Source organism: Drosophila grimshawi, unplaced genomic scaffold, assembly GCF_018153295.1.
Source record: "Drosophila grimshawi isolate 15287-2541.00 unplaced genomic scaffold, ASM1815329v1 contig_184, whole genome shotgun sequence".
NCBI classification, from domain to species: Eukaryota; Metazoa; Arthropoda; class Insecta; order Diptera; family Drosophilidae; genus Drosophila; species Drosophila grimshawi.
Genome location: NW_025062956.1, coordinates 241,730 through 264,404, shown reverse-complemented (window position 1 = coordinate 264,404; position 22,675 = coordinate 241,730). Strand labels below are relative to the sequence as shown.

Below are 22,675 nucleotides of genomic sequence, written 5' to 3'. Positions count from 1 at the left end.
GACTTTGTCGAAAATGTTGAGCAAAAAAAAGGAAAACAAAACGTTCCCAGCCATTTTTTTCTGTGTTCAGATGCTGATGCAGCCACAAAATGCAGCTAACGCGCTCGCACGCATGCCGAATTGGGCGTGAAAGCCGGCAGGCTGAAAATGAAAGCAGCTGCAACAAAGGCCTAACGAGCCAGGCTTGTCTCTCTGCCTTCCCCCCCTGCTCCCTTTGGCTAATCAGCGCCATTTGTTGGCCCATTCGATTAGCACTCGGCACTGGAAAGCGCCAAATGAAAACGAAAGCACGCGGTCACAATTGAAATGCAAAGCCAGCTGCAGCAATAGCCATAACTGTTGGCTGTATGCGTGCATCTAATGGATACAAATATGTTTATTTATATGTATAGCTTAATGTATCTATGAGCTAGAATGGCCAATGTCGTCAAATGATTGTCAACAAGTCGACGCGTCGTCTGCCTTGTGCTCAATCATTATGATTGTTACTGTTGTTGGTATTGTTGTTGCTGCTGTTGTTGTTATTGTTATTGTTGTCGTTGTTGGCAATTGCAATTGGAATCGAAATCGCAATTGCAATGGCAATTGCAATGTTGTAAGTACGCGAAATAAATGTGTATGATCACATGCACTTAGCCACGTTAATAACTAATAAATGACTCTGACTAGACTACAGTCTGCCAAACGATTGTCTGAGACTCTCGGCTTCATGACTGTGGAGTTTGTAGTTCGTGATTGATTCTCACAATGCAAATGAAATGCAATCAATGCGAACACTTTGCCTACGTTGTTTTTTTTTTTTTGCTTGCTGGTTTTTCTTTGTACAGTTTGGAGATCATTATTATGCGTCCAAGTTCGCGTCCGACTCTCGTTGCACATTTTTCTTTGCGTACGTGGCCAGCGACAGCTCAAGGCCGGCAGTCTGGAGCCAAAGAGTCGAAGCCAGCTCAATACATTACATAGCCAGCCTGACTGACTAACTGACTAACTGACTGACTGACTGCCAGCCTGCCAGGCCTGACTGCATAATACAACAAAGTAAAAAGCGCCAACTAAGCGGCAAATATTGCTTTTTATTTGCTGTTGCTGTTGCTGCTGCTGCTGCTGCTGTTGTTGTTGTTCTCGATCGCATGACGAATTACCCAGCAAACCAAGAAAGCAAATGGCAGGCCACAAAGGTCCCCAGGAAGAGACCCCCACAGTCCACAAAGGGTGACCACAAATATGCAACAGCTAAGCAACGCATCCTGTTGCTGCAACTGCAACTGCAACTGCGGCTTTTATAGTGCTTTTGTTTGCTTCACGTTCTTCAGGGAAAACAACTGGGCACAAACAATTTTCAATCAGAATGCAAGCAGCACCAAACAGTGACGCCAATTTGCAATTGATTTTTTCTTCTCTCGCTTTTGTGTCTTTATCTCGCCTTTTTTCGTACACCCTGTAGTTTTTCAAAACTTGGTAAAAGAGCACTTTTTATTTTTATTTATCGTCAGCAGACGAGGCCACATCGGGCTATTTTTATTATACAACAAAAAATTCAATTCCACCGTTTGGGTGCAGGGTATCTAGTGGTCTATCTCATTCGGCTAGGGCACTCTTACTTCTTGTTTTTGTGGTGCATCCAATTTGCAATTGCCGCCGAAATGAAATGCAAAGCTAAGCAAAAACATTCCACAGTCCACAAAAGCGCTGACCATAAATAAAATGAAAAGCAACAACAACAACAACAAAAACCTTAACGACAACAACAACATCAGCCACATTCCTGCTATGTGATGCCAACTTCATCCGCTGCTGCTGCTGCTGCTACAATTTATATATTTACATTTTTTTGGGTCAGCCGCAGTGCATAAATCAGACAAGACCAACAGCATTTATAAAAGCCAATATGTCAGGCATGCGTCTAATTTGTTGGCTAATCAGCAGTTGCCGTCGCGGACTCCCGAATTTTCCGTCTAAATGGAACGGGTCGGCGCCACTTTTGTTGCCCTGACAATCCGCTGCATGTTGTCGTCGTCGTCATCGTCATCATCATCATCATCATCTTTTAAATTGTATTGCAGCCGAAATGATGCCATTTATTTTTAGCCAAACTCAAATCTCAGCCGTGATTTGTGTTTGCTCAGAGACAGCAGACGCACATTTAAGCCAAATCGATTTCATTGCTGTTGTTAACTGACTCACAGCGGCCATATAATTTAGTTATGATAAGAAACACCTCTATCAGCGCCTATCGCATTTAGCATTCTATATTTCAGTTACTTTTTTGATGACTTTTCGCTTTTGTTTATTCTAAATTTAACGTTCACATGCCCTTGCCAAAGTTTTTTTTTGTAAACGAGAATTAATTTACTTAATAATTTAATAGATTCATTTGGGTAGCTATATTGCAACATTGATTCTGTTTCTCTTATGATGCAGCATATTTTTAGAGTACACTGTTAAAAAATATTTTGCTTCCGGAAACACAAAAATAATTGTGTCTCTGAAACAGCGGAACTGAAAAAAGGGGTTAACATTAAATAAATAAATATGTGTGGCAAATTATTTTATTAAAACAGTGGAAATGTGTTAAAAAATTGTTCAAATACAATTTTAACAATTTTATTCTTATTTAGCCCTAAAATTGAATGATAGATAATTTATTAAATATATTAAAGCAAGCAACTATTGTCTATTTTATAATATTTATGCTAATGAAAACATAATATGTTATTTCAATACTTGGCAAATGATTTAAATACCACAATTTATTCTGTATGATTTAATTAACCTTACACATTTTTATACCATGAAAATCGTGTCATATAACAATGCTTTATGGCTGTCATTTATAATTAGATTTTATATAATAACTTCAGGGCATTGTTTGTTTTAAATTATTTTTCTCACATTTATTTATTCTAAAGAAACTCCCATTATTAACGACAACAGAACAAAATTCCTCAGCAAGGGCATTCCCAGTTCGTTATTAACGCAAACCGATGCTTCCCGTTGTCATATGCTCAAAATTATTTGCGCACATTTTCATTTGATGATGAGAGGCATCAACAACAAAACCAATATAAATTTTGCGTTACTCATTTCGCCGCGGTCCGCACACAAAAGTTCTGTGAATCTTTCAGATAGCTGGCGGCAGTTGTCTTATTTTTGTTCAATGAAAAGCAACGGATTTTCGCCCAGTTGATTTATTTTTAAACGAGCAAGTTAAACGGTGCAATTTAAGACGCGTTTTCTCAGTGATTGATCTTCAAAAGTTTCAGCTGGAGTCTATGGATGTAGCAAGATGTCACATTGGTGCCAGCATTTGGGCTTTAGGTAATCATTAGTGGAGCGTGCAAATGGAAAATGTCTAGACACCAACTGGGCAACTGTGCACACGTGTCTGTGTGTGTGTGTGTGTGTGTGTATATGGTGTGTTTATTATGCAAAACTTTAAATAGCGACACCGAGTGTGACGTCATTTGCTGGCGTATCGCTGCGCAATTTGGGGCACAAAAGCGACGCCATACAATTTGCACCGTTGGCTACATTTCCTAGCCAATACATATAAGAGAAGCACGCCATATATGTAGCCGTTTTTAATTGCAGCGCGCCAATTTGGGCAATGCAACAGCAACAACAACAACAACAACAACCTTGAAAATGCAATCAAAGCCAAATCTTGATCTCGTTTTTGATTTACTGTTTGTTGTTGTTGATATTATTGTTGCTGTGACTGTTGCCGTTGCGAATACTTAATTGCGTTTATTTTTCTTACATTTGCCAGACTCTGGCACTGCTCTTGGCACTCACCATTGTTGCTGTTGCTGCTGCTGCTGCACGCGAGCAACATCAAGCCAAATGAATGCCAAATGTGTAGCCAATTTTGGGTGGTGACGACAAAAAGGCAACCATCGCTTCCTGTCCTGCAACAGCAACAGCAATGGCAAAGCCAACAACAGGCACCATCCTCAAAAGTGCAACAAGTGCAGCGTGTTGTCTTTGTTGTGGTTGCTGTTTTATTATTATTATTATAAAAATGCCGCTGCTGCTGCGAGTTCGTTGTACACATAAAAGTTGTTTTGACTCAGCGAGCAGCAACTATTTAGGGCCGTCAGCAGAGAGGTGGAGTGGGTGCGGGTTGGCGGGGTGCAGCTCGAATGTCATGGCTGCCATGGAGGCAAATATAATTTCACGCTTTTGCTTGGCCCAAACTGCCGCATCGCTGCTGCTGTTGTTGCTATTGCCACAGAGAATTATGTTTATGGCAAACTTTTGCTGGAAAAACGCCCACCAAATGCACCAAAATGACCAGCGTCGTGCTGTTAAATGATGATTATGATCATCGTCTTGATGATGATGATGATGATGTTGATGTTGATTTTGATGTGCACTGGTGATAATCGGCCTGCTGATCGTCATTGCTATTGCTTCGTCTTTTTCGTTGTTTATCAATAAACCGTTAATTATCGAGCGCCTAATGTTTTGTGGCAACTGCAATTGTTGCGGCCTGCGCAAACAATACGCGGATGTATTTCAGCTTATTTTTCCAGCCGCTTTTGAATGTCTCTCTGTTTTCATCCTATCCACAAAAAGCTAGGAGTGGCACTCATCACCAGCAAACAAATCCAACTGGGGCCAACGTTCGGTTGCTGGAGCGGTCGCCACACGTCCACGTCCAAGGTTTTGTATAATAACAACAACAACAATAAAAGCACAGTGCAAAGCTCTTGGCGTGGGTGTGGGTTGGGTCTCCTTTTTACTTATTTATTTTTTGTTCAGCTCTTAAAGATCTTGGGAACACTGTTACTTACTGTGGCTATTTTTGATTGGGTGTTCCGCTCCACAAAACCTTCGCTTTATTGGGCAGCAAATTGCGACGTTTGCTAAGAACACAAAATCGAAACCAAAATTAAGCAGCATTATTTGACATTCAATTACGCTCAATACCCTTATAGAACTTCTTAAGCTGCGATTTTAGCTGAATTTCTGAGCTGTGCTCGTTACTTGTGCTCGTAATTGGAATTTTATAATTCTGAAAATAGAAAGAAAGCGAATTAGTTGAGTAGTTTTTTTTTTATTTTAAAGAAATTCTAATGTATTCAGAAACATATTTATAAAAATGTAAATAAAAATATTCAAAAGGAGAAACGCGCTTTAATTTAACCACATTTGTAGCTATAATTTCAATTTTGAATTTAATCTATTTATTTTTAAAACGCTTCTTGGTAATGGCATTCTTTCAATTATTGTTCTTTGTCGACTATTGTTTATTTTGCACACAATATGATTGCTGTTCTTAAGTGCTGGCCTTGTGACGTCAGCTGTCCAGTTATGAGTACAAATACGGATAGCAGTTACATTCATGCAGCAGCCACACACACACACCCACACACACACACTCATATTCATTCCAGGCGAGTCATACACCTAGAGTTTTAGTATATAATACTTACTTACTTCCAACATGCGTTCATTTGCCACGCTTTGTTATTGTTTGCTTTTGGGTTGTGAAGCGCGTGACATAGAAAACAACTGGAGTGCAGCCCCAGTCACCGAGTGAACTACACACACGTAGCACGTCACAGCCCAATGTTGACACGGCAACATCCATGGCAACAACAACAGCAACATCAACAGCAACAATAACAAACAAAATATACCCGGGGGCAATGCCTCACTCTGTAGCAGGGGCTATATCACAAATCGATCAATCGAGCATTGCTATCGATAGCCGGCGACTTTGAATTAAAACTCGGACTTGGTCTTGGTCTTGGTCGTGGAACTGTTCGTTGGCATGGCAGCGTGAGAATTCTTTTCTTTTCTCTTGCCTTTGCCTTTGCTTCACACTGTGTGCCACAATTTGCATAAATAATTGCAAAGTGATGCAAATTTTTGGTTCGATATCAATGCGCATTTTTATTTGCCATCCATTAATTACATACACAAAGTTCAGTTAATTCAGTACGGTTTCTGTTTCTGTTTCTGTTTTTGGTTTGTTCATGTTTTTTTTATGAGGGGGGAGCCTGTAGCATTAACCTTGATTGATTTAACTAGCATTAGCCACATCAATAAAGCAATAACTATTGCTGCCATTGTGTATCTCAAATGTTTTGCTTTGTTCTGGGCGAGTCTGCATGACAACACACAATGCAAGCGATTGTTATATATAGTTGTTGCTGCTGTTATTTCTGATCTACATCATTAATATGCTAAAGGTCAAACTTGAAACTTAAAAAAAAGCTACCAACAACAACGTGGCAATTAACTGACGCAGATAAATACATAAACTTGCCGGACCATCCATCAATCTCTCACTTTCATTTCAAAATAAATAAAAATTAAGTACAGAAATGTACTGGTACTCCACATGTAGTTGTATTTCCATATGTATCTGTGTCTGTCTGTGGCTATATCTGTATCTGCAACTGTGTATCTGCAGTTGACACGACCATCGTCGATCATGCGACGCGGCATGTGTTGAAATATATAAATGTCCATGGTGATCACGGTTGTTGTTGTTGTTGTTGGTGCTGGTGTTGTTGATGATCTGTGTTGTTTTGTTGTTGCAGTTGCCTGACTTTATATATGTTTTTTTGTCTGGTATTTCGTATTACTTATTGTAGTGCTGACTGTTGCTGACATGTTTCCCTGATGAGCTCACGAACCTTTTACACATCCATTTTACACACTCCACTTACACTGCAGTTCTGTGTTTGTCTCTAGCATATGATATCATATAAAAGGCATGAGTTTTGCTTAGACTTCGCATCCAGCAATTGCAATTAACAGCTAATGAAGGGCGATGAGGCTTTTAATATTCAATCTGTATAAACAGCTAACGATAACTTAATAACATTGTGCATTTCACTGCTGATTGGCACCGGCTAATATTAGAGTTGTTAAAAATATATTCCGCTTGCAAAGTTCCTTGTAGGTTTGCCTAAAGGTTAAAACTACTATAATGGTTGATTGCAGTTTAGATTTCATTTTTGACAGCTCAAATAACAAGCATACAATTATTGCGATATAACTTTAACACATTCAACTTATGCACACTCGTATTCCAAGTCTGTACTTATTAATAAAATATTGGCTATTTTTTCTTTTGGTCATTTACTCATTGATGTTGATGTTCATATAATCAGCTATTTGCTGATAGCTTTATATTTTTTTAATATGATTAACTACAATCTTCCTTGCCACACACAAGTTTTTTAAGCATCGTTTAAATCACAGTAAATCATTTGCCAGTAGTGTTGTTTTTCCTGTCTTTTTCTTCGCTGCTGTCGAAATGCCCGGATCTTCAAGTTGTGACATGACAAACAAGTAAAGCTTTTGGCTCTCCCCGCCTTTAACTCTTACCCATCCCCAAACACCAACACACTTCATGCACTTGACGCATTTCGCAAAAGCCAAAGAAACGAAAAGCTATGCTCACAAATTAGCAGCTAAAACAAAACAAAACAAAACCAAACTAAAAAAGTGCAAAACGAAAGAAAACAAATGCGAAATCCGTATTCAGGGCAGTTCCTACTCAAAGAGCGGCAAACACTTTGGCATTCGCCAGCGGCTTTTGTGTAATGGCTAAAACGCAAATGGCTTAAAGTGCTGCTGCTGCTGCTGCTGCTGCTGCTGGTGCTGGTGCTCTGACTCCAGTTAGTGCGGCTGATCCAAGTCGGACGTGTTGCGCATGCGCCCGAGGGCCAAATACGCTGTTGTTTTATAATTTTGCTACCCTGCGCCCATTCATTCAGTAGCAGAACGGGTATTATGAACTTCTGTGCATGTAACAAGCAAGGGGAGATATCTCCCATCTTATAAAGTCTATATATACTCTTAATTAGCATAAATAACGATCTCCAACAAGCGTACCTTCTACCTGCATACCCTGCAAATATTTGGCAGGGCCTCTTTATATATTAACCTTTTGAATGCCATCGCATCTTAATAAACACAGATTTTATTTATAAATACACACAGCTTGGAGCCATGATCATACTCAATCATTTTATTTGAGCTACAGGGTACATCATAGTCAGCTCTTGTTATCTTTTTTAGCTCCGTTTGCCAAGCACACAGAGTGAAAATGTCATTGGCAGATGTGTCGCGGATATTTGCAACAAGACACAAGACATGATCATTCACTTCATATGACCATCCGCTACTTTAGCAGCAAACAACAGCAATAACAACAACTTGGCCAAAAAAAAAAGACCCGCATTAGCACAGGCAGCTCGAAAGGGGTGAACAATAGGCGGCCTCCTTCTTGTATGGCTAATAATGGGGGCAGCAGGGGGGTTTGGGGTTTTAGCATCTAACATTTTATGATCTTGTCTTTTGTTTTGTTGCCTGAGTGCGCACATGTCCAAGCCACAGTTGAGTGCTGCCTGCGCGGCTGCATCTTTTGTTCTTCTTATGTTAACCCAGCTGCTTGTCTTGGGCTTGTTGTCTCTCATATAATTATTATGACTTGCCCGTTTAGCTCACAAGTTAATTACCCAGTTTGAGTTCCAGCCCAACTTCCCAACATCCCAAGCGGAGCTCGAGTCTGGTTGCAGCCACTTTCGACACTTTCAATAGAAGCGGCATCTGCTGCTGCTGCTGCTGCTTGTTGCTGCTTGTTGCTGCTGCATTTCACAAGTTGTCTATTTTGGGGAGAGCCCTCAAGCGAGAAGCGCCATTAAATCGATTTTACATTAAAAATATTGCACAAGGCGCCGCCCGCCGCCAGAATTAATGGATCATAATTATTGCTGAACGACAGCAACAGCAACGATAACAACATCAGCAGCAGCAACATCAGCAGCAGCAACAACAGCAGCAACATCAACAACAACCGCATTAGAAATGAAAACAGCCCATGAATCGTCAGGCAAGCAATTGTTAAGCACAACAGCAACAAAAGCTGCCTGGAACATTGTACACAGTGGGGCAAAACCTAAAGATTACAATTTCTGCTTAATTCAGGATTCATTTAGGTGCGTTGTGAATTAATGGAGGTTCCATTAATCATATAGCTTATCTTCTTCAGTTTTTTAAAGAAAGGTATTCAACGCATTTCCTTTGAATTCCCAAAAAGCTATTGCATAAAATTAGCATACTTCTTCGTAGGTCTTTCTAAAACACCATGCAAGAAAGTTATTTAAGTTTTCATAGCAAATATCAAACAGGATATTGTAAGAAATTCTTAGGTAGGAATCCCAAGATAAGAATCGAATTATAATTTATATTACTCCTAAGGGCGTACCCAGCTTTTCGTAAGGGTCTCCTTTATTGTACTGTATTTTTTCATAAGCAGCAAGAAGAAGTTGTGATGTGGTGTGGGGTGGACAGGGAATAAAGCTGCTTGATTGTTTTTTTCTCATGAATATACACCTCCAATGGCTGTTTAGATATTGGGCCATTTTTCTGAATGCGGAATAAATTCGCATAAATTGCATTTGGCACCAATGTGCTGCGCACAAAGACGCATCTCTCGAGTGTGGCTGGCTGGCTACTCAAGCGGCAGCAGCAGATGCTGCAACGTCCACTTTCAATGTGAAAAGAGAACTTTTCTTTTCTTTTCGTTTCTTTTCTTTTCTTGTCTTCATGTGCTGTTTGGTCTTTGCTTTTCTTTACTTTACTTTATGCCGTGCTTTTTCACGTTGTTTTTGGTATTTCACAGTAATTTTTCCAAGAGAAATTTATGCCATAGTTTGATGTGTTGCTGTCGCTTGCCTGCAGTTGCTGTACAACAACAGCAGCAACAATAAAAAATAATAAAAAAAATGCCTAAATACCAGACTTGAGTTCGACAGGAATTTGAAGAGCAATCGAGCAATGGTGCTGCTCTTGCTGCTGCTGCAATTTGTTCTGGTGTGTGCAACGTATCGAGTAGCGGCTGCCTGACCTCTCGATCCCCCCTGTACACTATACACTGCTCTGACCTCAGTGCAATTTCATGCCCCGCCGAAAGAAGAAAGTGACGACTGCGCCGTCGACGGCGACGGTGACTCTGTTGGCCATCTGTTTATGTTGGACTTGACGTCATTTTGCGGCAAGTGAAAATGTGTGCGACGCGTTCAATCCGGTTTTTTTCGGCTCAGCTTGTGAGAGATGTTTATGTTTTCAACAACAACAACAACAACAACGAGCAACAAGCACAACAACTACAGCAGCGAACATTTGTTCGCCTTCTTTTTTGTGGCTCAATGTTAAGACGAGATGTAAAAAACGTGATTTCCATGCGTCGCCAGCGACGTCGTCGTCGGCATATTTAAATAAAATACTTTTACTATCAAAGAAAACTAGTCAGCAAGAGCAACATCAGCGGCAACCAGCTTGGTATATTGCTGATCAAAAATTATAGTGCAACGGCGCCAAACGTTACATACGCAACGCCGCGCCACGCAGAGAGGCCAGTGACCAAAAGCCAAATCAGCCAGACTGCAAACTTGCAACTGGAACTAGCAACAGGGGGCGTCTGTGACAGTGATGGTGATGGTGATGGTGACAGTGACAGTGACTCCTCGCCAATCTTTATGCAACGCCGTTTTAAACAGTGAACCCCAGCCAATGCTCCTGCCTCAAATGCCTCATCTGCCTCATAACTAAATCATCAACGGGGCTATAGCAGGGGGGTCTATCGATTGAGCTCGGGTTATGCAACTGCCAACTATCAACTGGCGACTAGCAAAACAAAAGACCAGGCAATTTATCAAAATCTGCTCTTTCGAATTCATAATTTGCATCACATAACCAGCGCCCCAAACATAGCCAAAAAAAAAAAGCAAAACAAAATAACAGCCAAAAACTATGCGTTAATTGTATGGAAATGGAAATGTTATTGACCAGACGGAGAGACTCCCAAATCCAAGATAGTCAGCCAAGCATTTCATTGGGCCCTTTCTTCTGTTTGTCTCTCTTGTCTTTTCGGCATTTTTGTTTGGCTTATAAAGCATTTTCAATGAAATGCTTCAACGCATTACGCTTCTTACACAACATTCAAAAACTCATTCAAAGAAACCATAACCAAATGAAACAATAATTTGCCATAAATCTGGGTATTATAATCCAACTACTTAGCATTGCGGGTGCAATTTTCTCCCCATTTGAATCAAAATGGGCGGGTGGACTTTTGGCAATTATTGCGCAAGTGCTTGGATGAGATTGAAATAAATATATACACCTTTTAGTACGTTATATAAGTATGGAATGTTCAGTTTAAAGTCTTATAATTTTAAGTCGCTTTTTCATATATTTTATTGTATGTCTAGAATCGATTCTTAAGAACTTTTTACAAAGTGATTGTGCTTTGTTTTGGCTTATCAATGAGCTACAGCAGTTCTATCGTACATCAGATAATATATTCGTTCATTGCACTTTGAGTAAGTCGTTTGAATCAGCCAGCAACACAAACAATTCATTGTTTTCTATTCATTAGCTTTTATTGGTGTATTTACAATCGATATATTCTTATATTTACAGCACTCACTGCTATAATACTGCGCAGAGATATTGTTCAACTATAAAATATCAAATATGGCCTAAATAGACAATATTTTTTATGAAGATTGAGCAAACTTTTTAAAATGATGATGCTTCAATTTAGGCATTAATACAACTAGGCAAAATATTAATGCAGTCAAAGGACTGCAAACAAAAACTTACGAGAATCTATTCATAACTTCGATATGATCATTACATAGAAATATTAGCAACAATTATTTTTTCCAGGTGAAGGAACTGCAGTCATCAAAAATATTGTCTCAGATAGTTGTTTGCTTGTAGTCTGGTTTTGACCTTAGCTCTCTACCATTTCCTCAGTCAACGTCATAGTCAAACTTATTGTAGTACTTAGTATACATTTACTCAGTGCTATTTCTGTTGATATTACCGAGCGGGCTTGTCCAATAGGTGTGTGCTATGACAAATAACACACACAGTCGCACACACACACACACACACACACACACATAGAGACTTATCAGTGAGCATCATAATGTCAAGTAAGCAAATTAGGCCCAAATGTAAATCCGAGTTTAAGATTATAATTTGAGGAACAACATTTATGTTAGATAAGAATATACAAAATCAAACAAAGACAAAGACACAAAACAAATTCCGAGCTTAGGATATCAATCAGCACCTTTCCCTGTTATACAAGATAAATTTGGCTGTAGTGGGAGATATGTTCACATTTGCCAGACATTCTGTCGCTGCTGTAATATGCAAATCCCAAATAACCAAAAACCAAATGCAAATGAAACACTTTTTGGCTTGGCTGTTAAAAGAAACACTCAAACAGTAAACATGCCAAAATTGGCAACACACACATACATACATATATATATATATATATAGATGCATATTACTCAACTGGCAGGCGGTGAACGGAAGTTATTAAGAGAAGCAACAAGTGGACAGCTATCAACAGCAGCAGCAACAGCTAATGTATCTGACGGATGCCTTTGCTTGGCTTGAAGAAAGTGAAGAAGCTGCGTTTTGTCGGCTCTAATCAAATGTGAGGCGTTGGGAACTAGACAAAAGAGTCGCTTATGCAAATGCTAAGCCAGCTGGCGGCCAATTGAAATATACAGATACACAGATACAAAGAGCAACCAAGTTACAGATACCAGCTACATTGACTACAGCTGTTGTTGGGGTGATGTAAGCGGCCAAAATGTGTTTTTGCTCTTAATTTATGCAGATGTGCAAGTCGGCAGCATTTCTACGTCGGCTTTCTTTTGACAATACAAGTTCAGATTTATTCAAATGTATATAAATATATATGTATAAACTGTAAAATGCACAGGCCAGCATTAATCCGTTAGAGCAACACCTTATTGTCTAATCCCGGGGGTGGCCATGCCGCAAATCGCACACATTAAAATTCAAGCAAAAAAAGAAAAAATTAGTTTAGCACTTTTGAAAGTTGTCGACACATCCGTCGTTTCTTCACTCTCCCTTCTCTTCTGCCGCATCCCTTCGTCATACGCGCTGCACACAAAAATGAGGCTATACTTTGACTAAAGACTGAACTCTTAAAAAAAAAAAAGAAAAAAAAAAGAAAAAACTGAAAACTGAAACATAAAACTCTTTATAATTGCACTGTAAACATTTCACTTTCGTTTTGTTTGGTTGTGTCTCGAAAACTGTTTTAATATCCATACGAAACACAAAATGTTGTCTCCGCGCATCGTGCACAGAATAATTTTTCGGTTGTCTTTATTATTTTTTGTTTTGTTTCTTTCGGGGCAGTCACTTTCGCCATGTGGGTGCTGCAGTTTAACTGCTGAGATTGTGAGATGTGAAGATGTGAATATTTTTGTACTTTAAGCCAAATGTTGAGGATTCAATTAGCAGCCCATTCAGATTATGTTGCTGCAGCCAATTTGCATAATGTTTGATCGTAACTGCTAACGAGACTGCCAAATCGTGGCCTGCGTAAGCAGCCGATGACCCCAGCAGATGACCTCTCTCTCTCTCTCTCCCTCTCTATGTTTCCCACTTCTCCACCCACGCTAACAAACTAACTAAAATCTTTAGTCGATTGACATTTGCCAGACATTTTGGGTAGGGCCAAAAGCAATTTCATATGCTTATTAGAGTTCGTCACATGACAGCTGTTTGCCATGCGGAATACCTCAACAGTTGCAGTTGCAAATAAACAAAACAAAACTTTATTTCGGATTTTTTATTTTGTTATAGATATCAAAATTCGTAGTAACTTCAAGTGTGTCTTAAATTTACTCAAGTTAAATAAATATTTTCACATTATCTTTTTAATTTTTTGATACATAAATAATATTTCACTGCTATGGAGATCTTCAAAATAAACTTTTTATTTTTATTTTCTGAAATTAATTTTAATTCATTTAACTCAAATCCATCTTAAATTAATTATAAAAACTTATTTTTAAAATGTAAAGAGAAGAAGAATTAAATTAAATGCATATCTGTTGATATTTAAAAATCATTTGAAATTAAACATTTGAATTTTGGCATATATCATCTAAGACTACGTTCCTGTGTATAAGCAATAAGTTTTAAACAATCAAAACTCTTTGCCCACTACTTACAGATCGAACTCAAAGGCTTCGTATCTGCCGCGTCAGAGCCTGGAGAAGCTGAACAACACGGATCCGGATCATGGCATCTATAAACTAACTCTCACCTCCAACGAGGATCTGGTGGCGCACAGCAAGCCCACCTATGGTGTTGTCACGCCTGGCAAGTTGAAGCTGCCCAACAATCTGCCCGATGTCCTACCGCTGGGCGTTAAACTGCAGCAGCAGCCTGCAAAGCCCACTTCGCCTGGAGACATTGTGGCATTGCGCTATGGCTCCAATAATAACCTCGCAACGAAATCGCCAACAAATGCCACGCCCACAGCTGCAGGCCCAGGCAATAATAATAATAATAGCACAGCCTATGCCATGATCTATGGACAGGTGCCTCAACAGCAGGCACAGCAGCAGCAGCAGCAGCAGCAACGGTATTCTTCGCCCGCCTTGGGCCCCGCCTACAGATCGCCAGCGTCTCAATTTACGCGATCTCAGTCGTATGATGTGAAGCAACAGCAGCTGCAGAGTGATTGCACGCCGCTCATGTCCCAGTCACATGTCGATCTTAAGCAAGCTGTCCATGACCTCGAGACGACACTGGAGGAGGATCTGTTGCCACCGACACCACCGCCGCCGCCGCATCTCCTATCGCCGGCACACTCCGACTGCAGCCTGAGCAACAGTTCGCTGGAATGCAGTCCCGTGAACACAACGAATCCCGAACCCCACATCTTTCGCGCCGAGGTGATTAGCACCACGACGACGACGACAGCGACGCTGCCGAAGCCACCGCCCGTCAATCGGCAGGAGTCGCTGCGCGAGAATATTGAGAAGATCACACAACTGCAATCGCAACTCATGTCCGCTCACCTCTGCGACACTGGACTCCTGGGTAGCTATCCCACAACAGTCAAACCGTCGAACCCCAGCAGCACAGAGCCGAAACCTCCGCCCAGCCCGCCACCCAGCCAAGAGATCATTAAGACAGAGTTGGAAGCAGAATCAGTGCCTGCATCCACGCTAGATGAAAGCGCGGATAGCCTGAAGCTGATGCAACGTAGCGAACTGGTGCTGATTGTGAATCCCACGCCTAGCACTGTTGACATGGCCTGCCAGACGGATGATCTGCTCGACACGGAATTGGTGGCATCTCGCGAAGAACAACAGACACGGACGACACTCCAACCGCGTCAGCGTCAGGTCATTGAGCTGGAATACGAGCATTCGGCATTGGAGCTGCTCAGGCAGCTGCCGCCTAGCGATAAGCTCATCGAAATCCTAACACCAAAAAGCTGCAAGCCGACGACGCAATACGTCAACAATTTGTACAATCCCAATGTGCCGCTGCGTCCGGCCAAGCGGGATGTGGGTACTTCGACGCTGATGCGCATGAAAGCAGCGGGCACAACGACATTAATAGCTAAAGCAGAGCTGCAGCTGACCAGCGTTGAGCTGCACCTAACAGATGACACGGGAACGAATTTAATCAAGCAGAAGCTGGTGAGTAAACTTACCTACATGTGTAAGTACAACATTTTGGTATCACTAACTGACGGATTGGGTCTAACAAATTGGTTGAAATTTGAATTCTAGAGTTTCACCCTATTCCATCTCAAAAGCTTGAGCTAATCCCCATCTTTATTTTATTTTGAACAGGATGAGCTGATTAAGCAGTTGAACCAAAAAATTGTCGCACTGAAGCGCGAGCAGGAAACAATTGTCGAGGAGTGCTTCACCAATGACAAGCTGGGCAGTGATTTGCTGGCCAATCTAACGGAGAAGGTGCGTCCCAGCGAAGCGTCCAAGTTCCGCACCTACATCGATGATGTGGGTCACATAACCAGTCTGTTGCTATCGCTATCGGAGCGCCTGGCCCAAACCGAATCCAGTCTAGAGGCACGCGCATCCAGCAGCCAGCAGGAGAAGGTAGGCCAAAAAAAAACCAGATACAATTTGTGAAATTTCAACTAACTTAAATCAATTCAATTCAACAGAACACGCTGCAAGCCAAGTGCGAACGTCTCTACGAGCAGCTGGAGGAGGCGCAACGCCTTAAGGCGGATATTGATAGGCGTGGCAGCAGCATCGCCAAGTTGTTTGGCAAACATCTCAGCGCCGATATGTGCGCCGACTATGATTACTTTATCAATATGAAGGCCAAACTCATTGCCGACGCACGCGATCTGGCCGACAGGATTAAAGGCAGCGAGGAGCAGCTGGGCGCGCTCAGCGATGCGCTAGTCCAAAGCGATTGCTAATTAGCCTCGCTACTGATGCCGTCTACTCAGTTTTCCGTGCTGTCAACTCAAAGTTGAGTGCATTATTGTGAGAATTGGGTGCTGCCTCTGCCGCCGGTCGGGGGATGTGTATTAACTTAAAACGATGTTGTGCTTAAATACAAACCACACACACTATAATGTATAAATATTTTATGTTCATTTGTGATTTTCAATTAGCATGTAGGTTAATATATGTATCAAGCGCATATGTGTAAGCAATTTTTTACAGAATTATCAAAAACAAAGATAAACTATATGCATTAATAAAAATTTTAAAACAATTTACATTTCCACTTGCATTTTGAATTTGGCGGACTGCAAATCTAGTTGGCGTTGCCACTCTCAAACACCTATTGCTTATCAACATTAACCACAAAATATCGACGAACAACTATCGAGTTCCAGTATCGATAGTTTGCATTAAATAATATTTCACAATCCATACGACGCATATTTTATACTAATTTGTTAGTATTTTGAAAACAATTACATAATTAAAAAGACTGCTAGTAACCGTGAATTATTAGAAATAAAAAATATTTAAAACGAAAAAAGGAGCACCTGGTATCTAATCGATTAATTTTGATTAAATTGCCAATAAGTTAACGGAATACCCCGATTATTATATATTATCAATAAAATTGCTATGTTTAGAGGCAAAACACTCTGCCAGACCTGGATAAGAAGCGCTTTTGCATTAACAGCGCCTCAAACGAGTGTACAGCGTAGTTGGCTACAAGGCGAGTAAGTGCAAAATACTTGGCATAATTCACAGTTATTCGAATTAAACTAAATACGTAATTTGATTTGATGCTGAAGTCAATCCTCAATACAAAGCAGAACAGCAACACCGACAAAGCATCAACAGCAGCATCTGCTTCGTGGCATGGCAACGGGTAGCGAAACAAAGGCGCCGCCGCCAAAGCCTAGCAACCGATTGGCAACCTCCAAGTCGCCATATTTACTGCAGCATGCGAACAATCCCGTTGACTGGTGAGTCCGAATAAATCCTAAACATATCAAGGGCTGCCAACTCAACAGCTTTTCTTATTAGGTATCCCTGGTGCGAGGAGGCCTTTGAGCGAGCGCGCAGCGAGAATAAGTTAATATTTTTATCTGTTGGTTACTCGACATGCCACTGGTGTCATGTCATGGAGCACGAATCCTTTGAGGATGCCGACACGGCGGCCGTAATGAACAAACATTTCGTGAACATTAAAGTGGATCGCGAGGAGCGACCAGACATTGACAAGGTCTACATGCAGTTTCTGCTCATGTCGAAGGGCAGCGGTGGCTGGCCAATGAGCGTCTGGTTAACGCCCGAACTGGCTCCCCTCGCAGCGGGCACATATTTCCCGCCCAAGGCGCGGTAATAATTCATCATATTAAAAAATGCACTCGTAATTAAAAATACTAATTTGATAATTGCTTCACGCAGGTATGGCATGCCCTCGTTCACCATGGTGTTGGAGTCCATAGCCAAGAAGTGGCAAACGGATCGTGCAGCACTCCAGAATGCGGGCTCCATACTGATGGACGCATTGAAAGCCAATCAGAATGCTTCTGCAGTGGGCGAGGCCGCCTTTGAGCCGGGCAGCGCCGATGCCAAACTGGCAGAGGCACTAAATGTGCACAAGCAGCGCTTTGACCAGCAGCACGGTGGCTTTGGGCGGGAGCCCAAGTTCCCGGAAGTGTCACGGCTCAATTTCCTGTTTCACGCCTATCTGGTTAGCAAGGATGTAGACGTGCTGGACATGGTGCTGCAGACACTGGATCACATTGGACGTGGCGGTATCAATGATCACATCTTTGGCGGCTTTGCGCGCTACGCAACCACACGGGACTGGCATAATGTCCATTTTGAGAAGATGCTGTACGATCAGGGTCAGCTGATGGCCGCCTTTGCAAATGCCTACAAGCTGACGCGCAGCGAGGAGTTCCTTGGCTATGCGGATCGAATCTACGAGTACTTGCTCAAGGATTTGCGTCATCCGGCGGGCGGCTTTTTTGCCGGTGAAGATGCAGACTCGCTGCCTACGCATAAGGACACCGTGAAGGTGGAGGGTGCCTTTTATGCCTGGACCTGGCAGGAAGTGCAGGATGCGTTCAGAGCGCAAAAGACACACTTCAACGATGTCAGTCCGGATCGCGCCTTTGATATTTATAGTTTTCACTATGACATGAAGCCAGGCGGCAATGTGCCGCCCGACAGTGATCCACATGGGCATCTCACCGGCAAGAATGTGCTCATCGTGCGCGGCTCCGAAGAGGATACGTGCTCCAATTTCAACGTGGAATTGGATCAACTCAAGCCACTGTTGCGCACGGCCAATGACATATTGCATGCAGTGCGGGATAAGCGTCCACGGCCCCACCTGGACACAAAGATCATATGCAGCTGGAATGGCTTAGTGCTGTCCGGTCTCGCCAAGCTGGCCAATTGCGGCACCGGCAAGCGCAATGCGTATCTGAAAACAGCCAAGGAACTAGTGCAATTTCTACGCACGCATCTCTACGATGAGGAGCAGCAGGTGCTGCTCCGCTCTTGCTATGGCGCTGGCGTCCAGGATAACACATTGGAGCAAAATGCGTAAGTTAAGCCTAAGTCAAAGCTGTAACTATGAATCTAAAGCAAGTTCTGGTTGCAGAGTGCGCATCGAGGGCTTTCTGGATGACTATGCGTTTCTGATCAAGGGACTGCTGGACTATTACAAGGCATCGCTGGATATGGGCGCTCTGCGGTGGGCCAAGGAGCTGCAGGGGACGCAGGACAAACTCTTCTGGGACGAGAAAAATGGCGCCTATTTCTACTCACAGCAGGATGCGCCCAATGTTATTGTCCGGCTTAAGGAAGGTGCGTTATTGAACTGCTTTATTTGTAATCCTCCTAATCTTTAATCGGCAGATCATGATGGCGCCGAGCCCTGCGGCAACAGTGTCACCGCACGCAATCTCACCCTACTGACGCACTATTACGACGATGATGCGTATTTGAAACGGACCGATAAACTTCTCAATTATTTTGCCGATGTCTCGCCATTTGGGCATGCGCTGCCCGAGATGCTGTCAGCGCTGATGCTGCACGAGCACGGCCTGGACCTGGTGGCAGTGGTCGGCCCGGATTCGCCAGATACCGCACGCTTTGTCGAGATTTGTCGCAAGTTCTATGTACCTGGCATGATCATCGTCCATTGCGATCCGCAGCATCCAGACGAGGCGTGCAATCAGCGACTGCAGACCAAATTTAAGATGGTCAATGGAAAGACAACCGTTTATATTTGCCATGATCGTGTCTGTCGCATGCCGGTGACTGATCCCGCGCAGCTCGAAGAGAATTTGATGGCCAACTTCTTCAAGGAGCGCATCTAAGCTTGACATTACTCGAATTACCACCTAGAATTATATTACTGTTATTATTATTACTATTAACAATGTTGTTGTTAAGCTTCTAAAGCTTAAATCGGTTCTCGGAACTAGTTGTATTCTAGTTGTAGCTATTCTTCTCCTTACTATTGTATTATCCATGTTTATGTGTGTCGTCGGCTACTCAATAAAAAAAAATTTAGGCACGTTTCTTATTTCTAGAGTGCTAGAAAAAACCTCCATCATTTTTTAGTTTTGATAGCACTAATCCTTGCGATCCTTCTCCTTTGAAAATGTCAGAATATTTCCGTAATAAGGTGGTATGCATAAAAAGGATATTACTATGTAGTCTTATCTCGTAAGTGTCGAAATGCTTTCAAAGTTTTTTAGAATATGCAGAAAAAATGAGAATAGAAAATGGGAAATCTGCCTTAATTTGGCCGAATATTCTTCGGCATAAAAATAGTCCTTGTCTTGACAAATCGGAAACCAGCAGAAAGAACTAAGAATTTTCAGCAGTATCTTTGCGAGACCTGTGTCAAATTTCTTGTCCGTATGAGGACATCAAAATTGTAATTATAGCTTTCAAGCTATGAAGAACTTATCGTTTTTAGCCCGCTTCGAGTCTCCATGTGACTAAAATTGGTCAAGTGGTGATGAAGTTGATCCTGGCACGCCAAATCCTTGAAAATTCTGCAAGCTTATGGCCGAGCTAGAGTTAGCTTCCTGAAAACCAAATGGCCTAGCCTATTGCTTCATTCTAAAAGTTTCCCATTGATTTTAGTGTTCATCCTGTAAATATGCCAAACATTTTAGATTCCCCCACGCACACACTCGCACGCGCACATGTACACTTAGAGAAAAGCTGCGTACGCCCTTGTTTGTATGGATATGTTTAGGAAATTGTTTAATTGTGACTTTTACATTTATTCTAGAAGAATGCATTAATGTGCACACTTCCTGATGATTGCACTTTGTTATAGAGTTGTTAGATAAACACAATCGATATAGTTTTGTACAAATGCTTTTAGACGGCTTGTTTCGGTAGTTTTGTATATATATATAGTCTGAATCACAATATCGTATCGCTGTCATATATAAACAATTTCTTAAATGATCCGCTTGTGGATATGTCAACAGACGATGACGATGACGATAAGAAAATTACGGGTTATCGTCTTCACAAATACAACACATTATTTTGTGCATTTATTGGAATAGTTTGTTTGGTTCTCTCTCGCTCTCTCTCTTTGTGGTCGACATTCTCAGCAAATAAAACAAAAACAACCAAATTCTTGGCATTGTGCTTTCCTGTTGATTGTAATTGTTAATGTTGTTGTTGTTGTGGTTGGTGCTGCTGTTAAACGTCGGCATAGAGAGAGAAGGAGAGGGCGCCACAGAAAGAGAGAGAGAGAGAGAGACCACACAGGGGCGTATAAGAACTAAGCTAAAAACTAAATGCTCGCCCTGCGCTTGAGTCCGGGGCCACATGTCCGATAATGAGGTGAACCGTGGCCCAGGACGCAACGGCAATCAGCGCAAAAGAACTAAATGTATGGAGAGAACAGTTCGGTAATCGATAATTGGTAATCGATAATCGATAATCGGTAATCATAATTCGTAATCATATATAGTAGTAGTAATAAAAATAATTTAGTTGAAATTCACATTCATCACATTGGTTTGCACTCAGCGGCGAACCACCTGCCCCGTGCCCGTGGTGTTGTTGCCCGCGGCTGCAGCAGCAGCATCAACTACAGCTCAGGTGTCCGCATCGTTAAAACTCATCGCCGCATCGAAACTATCGACAATCGTCTCCATCCGTTCGTAATGCTCGAATCGCGCAAATTTACGCTCCATCCGGGAGAACGAATGCCGTCGCGAGTGCCGTGTCCGTCGAAAGAAACGGAAGCGTGTGTCCTCCTCCTCCTCGTCGTATTCGGGCGCCGACACCGAATCCTCATCCGTTTCGCGCAGGAATTCCTTGGGATCACGATGGATCTTAAAGATTTTCGTCGCCCCATGCAGTTTGGAAATGGTGCGCGATGCATTAATGATGCCCCGCTCGGCCAGTTGCTGTTTGCTGTGTGTGCGATTCTTGACGGCCGTCAACCGATTTGTGATGGAAACAACGTTGAACAGCTTGGACAGTTCCGAGTCAACGCAGCGGGATTCACGACGCAGGTTCTTACCGTTTTTCACATAGATAAAATGATTGATTTGATTATCGGACACCAGGCTGGCGGTGGGTGAGCTGGAGCTGCCATTTCCATTCCCATTACCGCTCCCATTCCCGCTCCCATTTCCATTCCCGTTGGTGGCGAGGCAGTTGCTGCTGTTGCCGTTGGACGTTAACAGCGTTGGTGTGGAGGGCGGCGCGGGGGGCACGTGTGGCATTGTGTAGCAACGCTGACGTCCCTCATACAGGTTGGCAACATTATACCGGCTTAGTCGGCACGATTCCGACTCAATTTCTTCGTGGTCTGAGCTCGGCATATCCATGGCCTGCGGCGAAAAGCGCAGGTGTGTGTGTGTTTGTTTTTGTATGTATGTGTATTATTTGTATGTCGTATGTGAGTGCGAGTGTGTGAGAGTGTGTGGGTGCGTTCGCGTGAGTGGGCAGACAAAAATGAAGAAAACGTTGAGAGTTGCATATTTGTTATAATTCAAACAGTTGAATTTGGCATATTAGCAATATATAGAAGATGGCCGCTTACCTGCAACAAGCCCTCCACATCCGAATATTGACGATCCGTCAGACGGTGCAGTTGTTGATCCATTTTTGCTAAACAACAACAACAACAGCATAACAAAAATACGACCGACCGATACCGATACTTTTTCTGCACAGCAACCCTGCGCACTGCGCAGTCCCAAACGATACCAATACCAATTGTGCATCCCTAAATCACTGAGTGCCAGCTTAAAGAGACACATCTGGCAACACCTACTTTAGAAATTACTTGTTGAACGAGCAGTTTGAAATAAAAAGTCTACTTTAGC

At 42.2% G+C, this 22,675-nt stretch overlaps 3 protein-coding genes across 8 annotated transcripts in view; 2 read left to right on the top strand and 1 right to left on the bottom strand.

The window, feature by feature from the left end:
• LOC6561011 (protein Shroom) overlaps nt 1-16,594 on the top strand; it is a 48,560-nt gene extending 31,966 nt beyond the window's left edge. For 3 of the 4 annotated variants that reach the window (XM_001987790.3, XM_001987789.3, XM_032735012.2), the window contains 3 exons: nt 14,048-15,530; nt 15,687-15,956; nt 16,025-16,594. In XM_001987790.3, coding sequence (XP_001987826.2) covers nt 14,048-15,530; nt 15,687-15,956; nt 16,025-16,288 — 2,017 coding nt within the window. In that variant the 3' untranslated portion in view covers nt 16,289-16,594. Of the gene's footprint in view, nt 1-3,144; nt 3,319-14,047; nt 15,531-15,686; nt 15,957-16,024 lie in introns of those variants that run through there. The other variant, XM_032735011.2, reaches the window with a different exon arrangement.
• Nucleotides 16,595-16,965: 371 nt separating this feature from the next.
• LOC6561009 (spermatogenesis-associated protein 20) lies at nt 16,966-19,762 on the top strand. 3 transcript variants are annotated; one of them, XM_001987788.2, is made up of 6 exons: nt 16,966-17,053; nt 17,150-17,302; nt 17,364-17,678; nt 17,748-18,899; nt 18,958-19,163; nt 19,215-19,762. In XM_001987788.2, exons 2-6 carry the CDS (start codon nt 17,196-17,198, stop codon nt 19,676-19,678), a joined length of 2,244 nt encoding a protein of 747 aa, XP_001987824.1. In that variant the 5' UTR covers nt 16,966-17,053; nt 17,150-17,195; the 3' UTR covers nt 19,679-19,762. The 3 variants fall into 3 exon arrangements, with proteins under 3 accessions (XP_001987824.1, XP_032590588.1, XP_032590587.1); XM_032734697.1 differs by having other exon boundaries at nt 17,147-17,302; XM_032734696.1 differs by having other exon boundaries at nt 17,129-17,302.
• A 1,084-nt stretch (nt 19,763-20,846) lies between these two features.
• On the bottom strand, nt 20,847-22,519 carry LOC6560782 (exocyst complex component 4). Its single transcript, XM_001987787.2, has 2 exons — nt 22,390-22,519; nt 20,847-22,177 (listed from the first exon to the last, which is right to left on the bottom strand). Exons 1-2 carry the CDS (start codon nt 22,450-22,452, stop codon nt 21,434-21,436), a joined length of 807 nt encoding a protein of 268 aa, XP_001987823.1. The 5' UTR covers nt 22,453-22,519; the 3' UTR covers nt 20,847-21,433.
• Between the last annotated feature and the right edge of the window lie 156 nt (nt 22,520-22,675).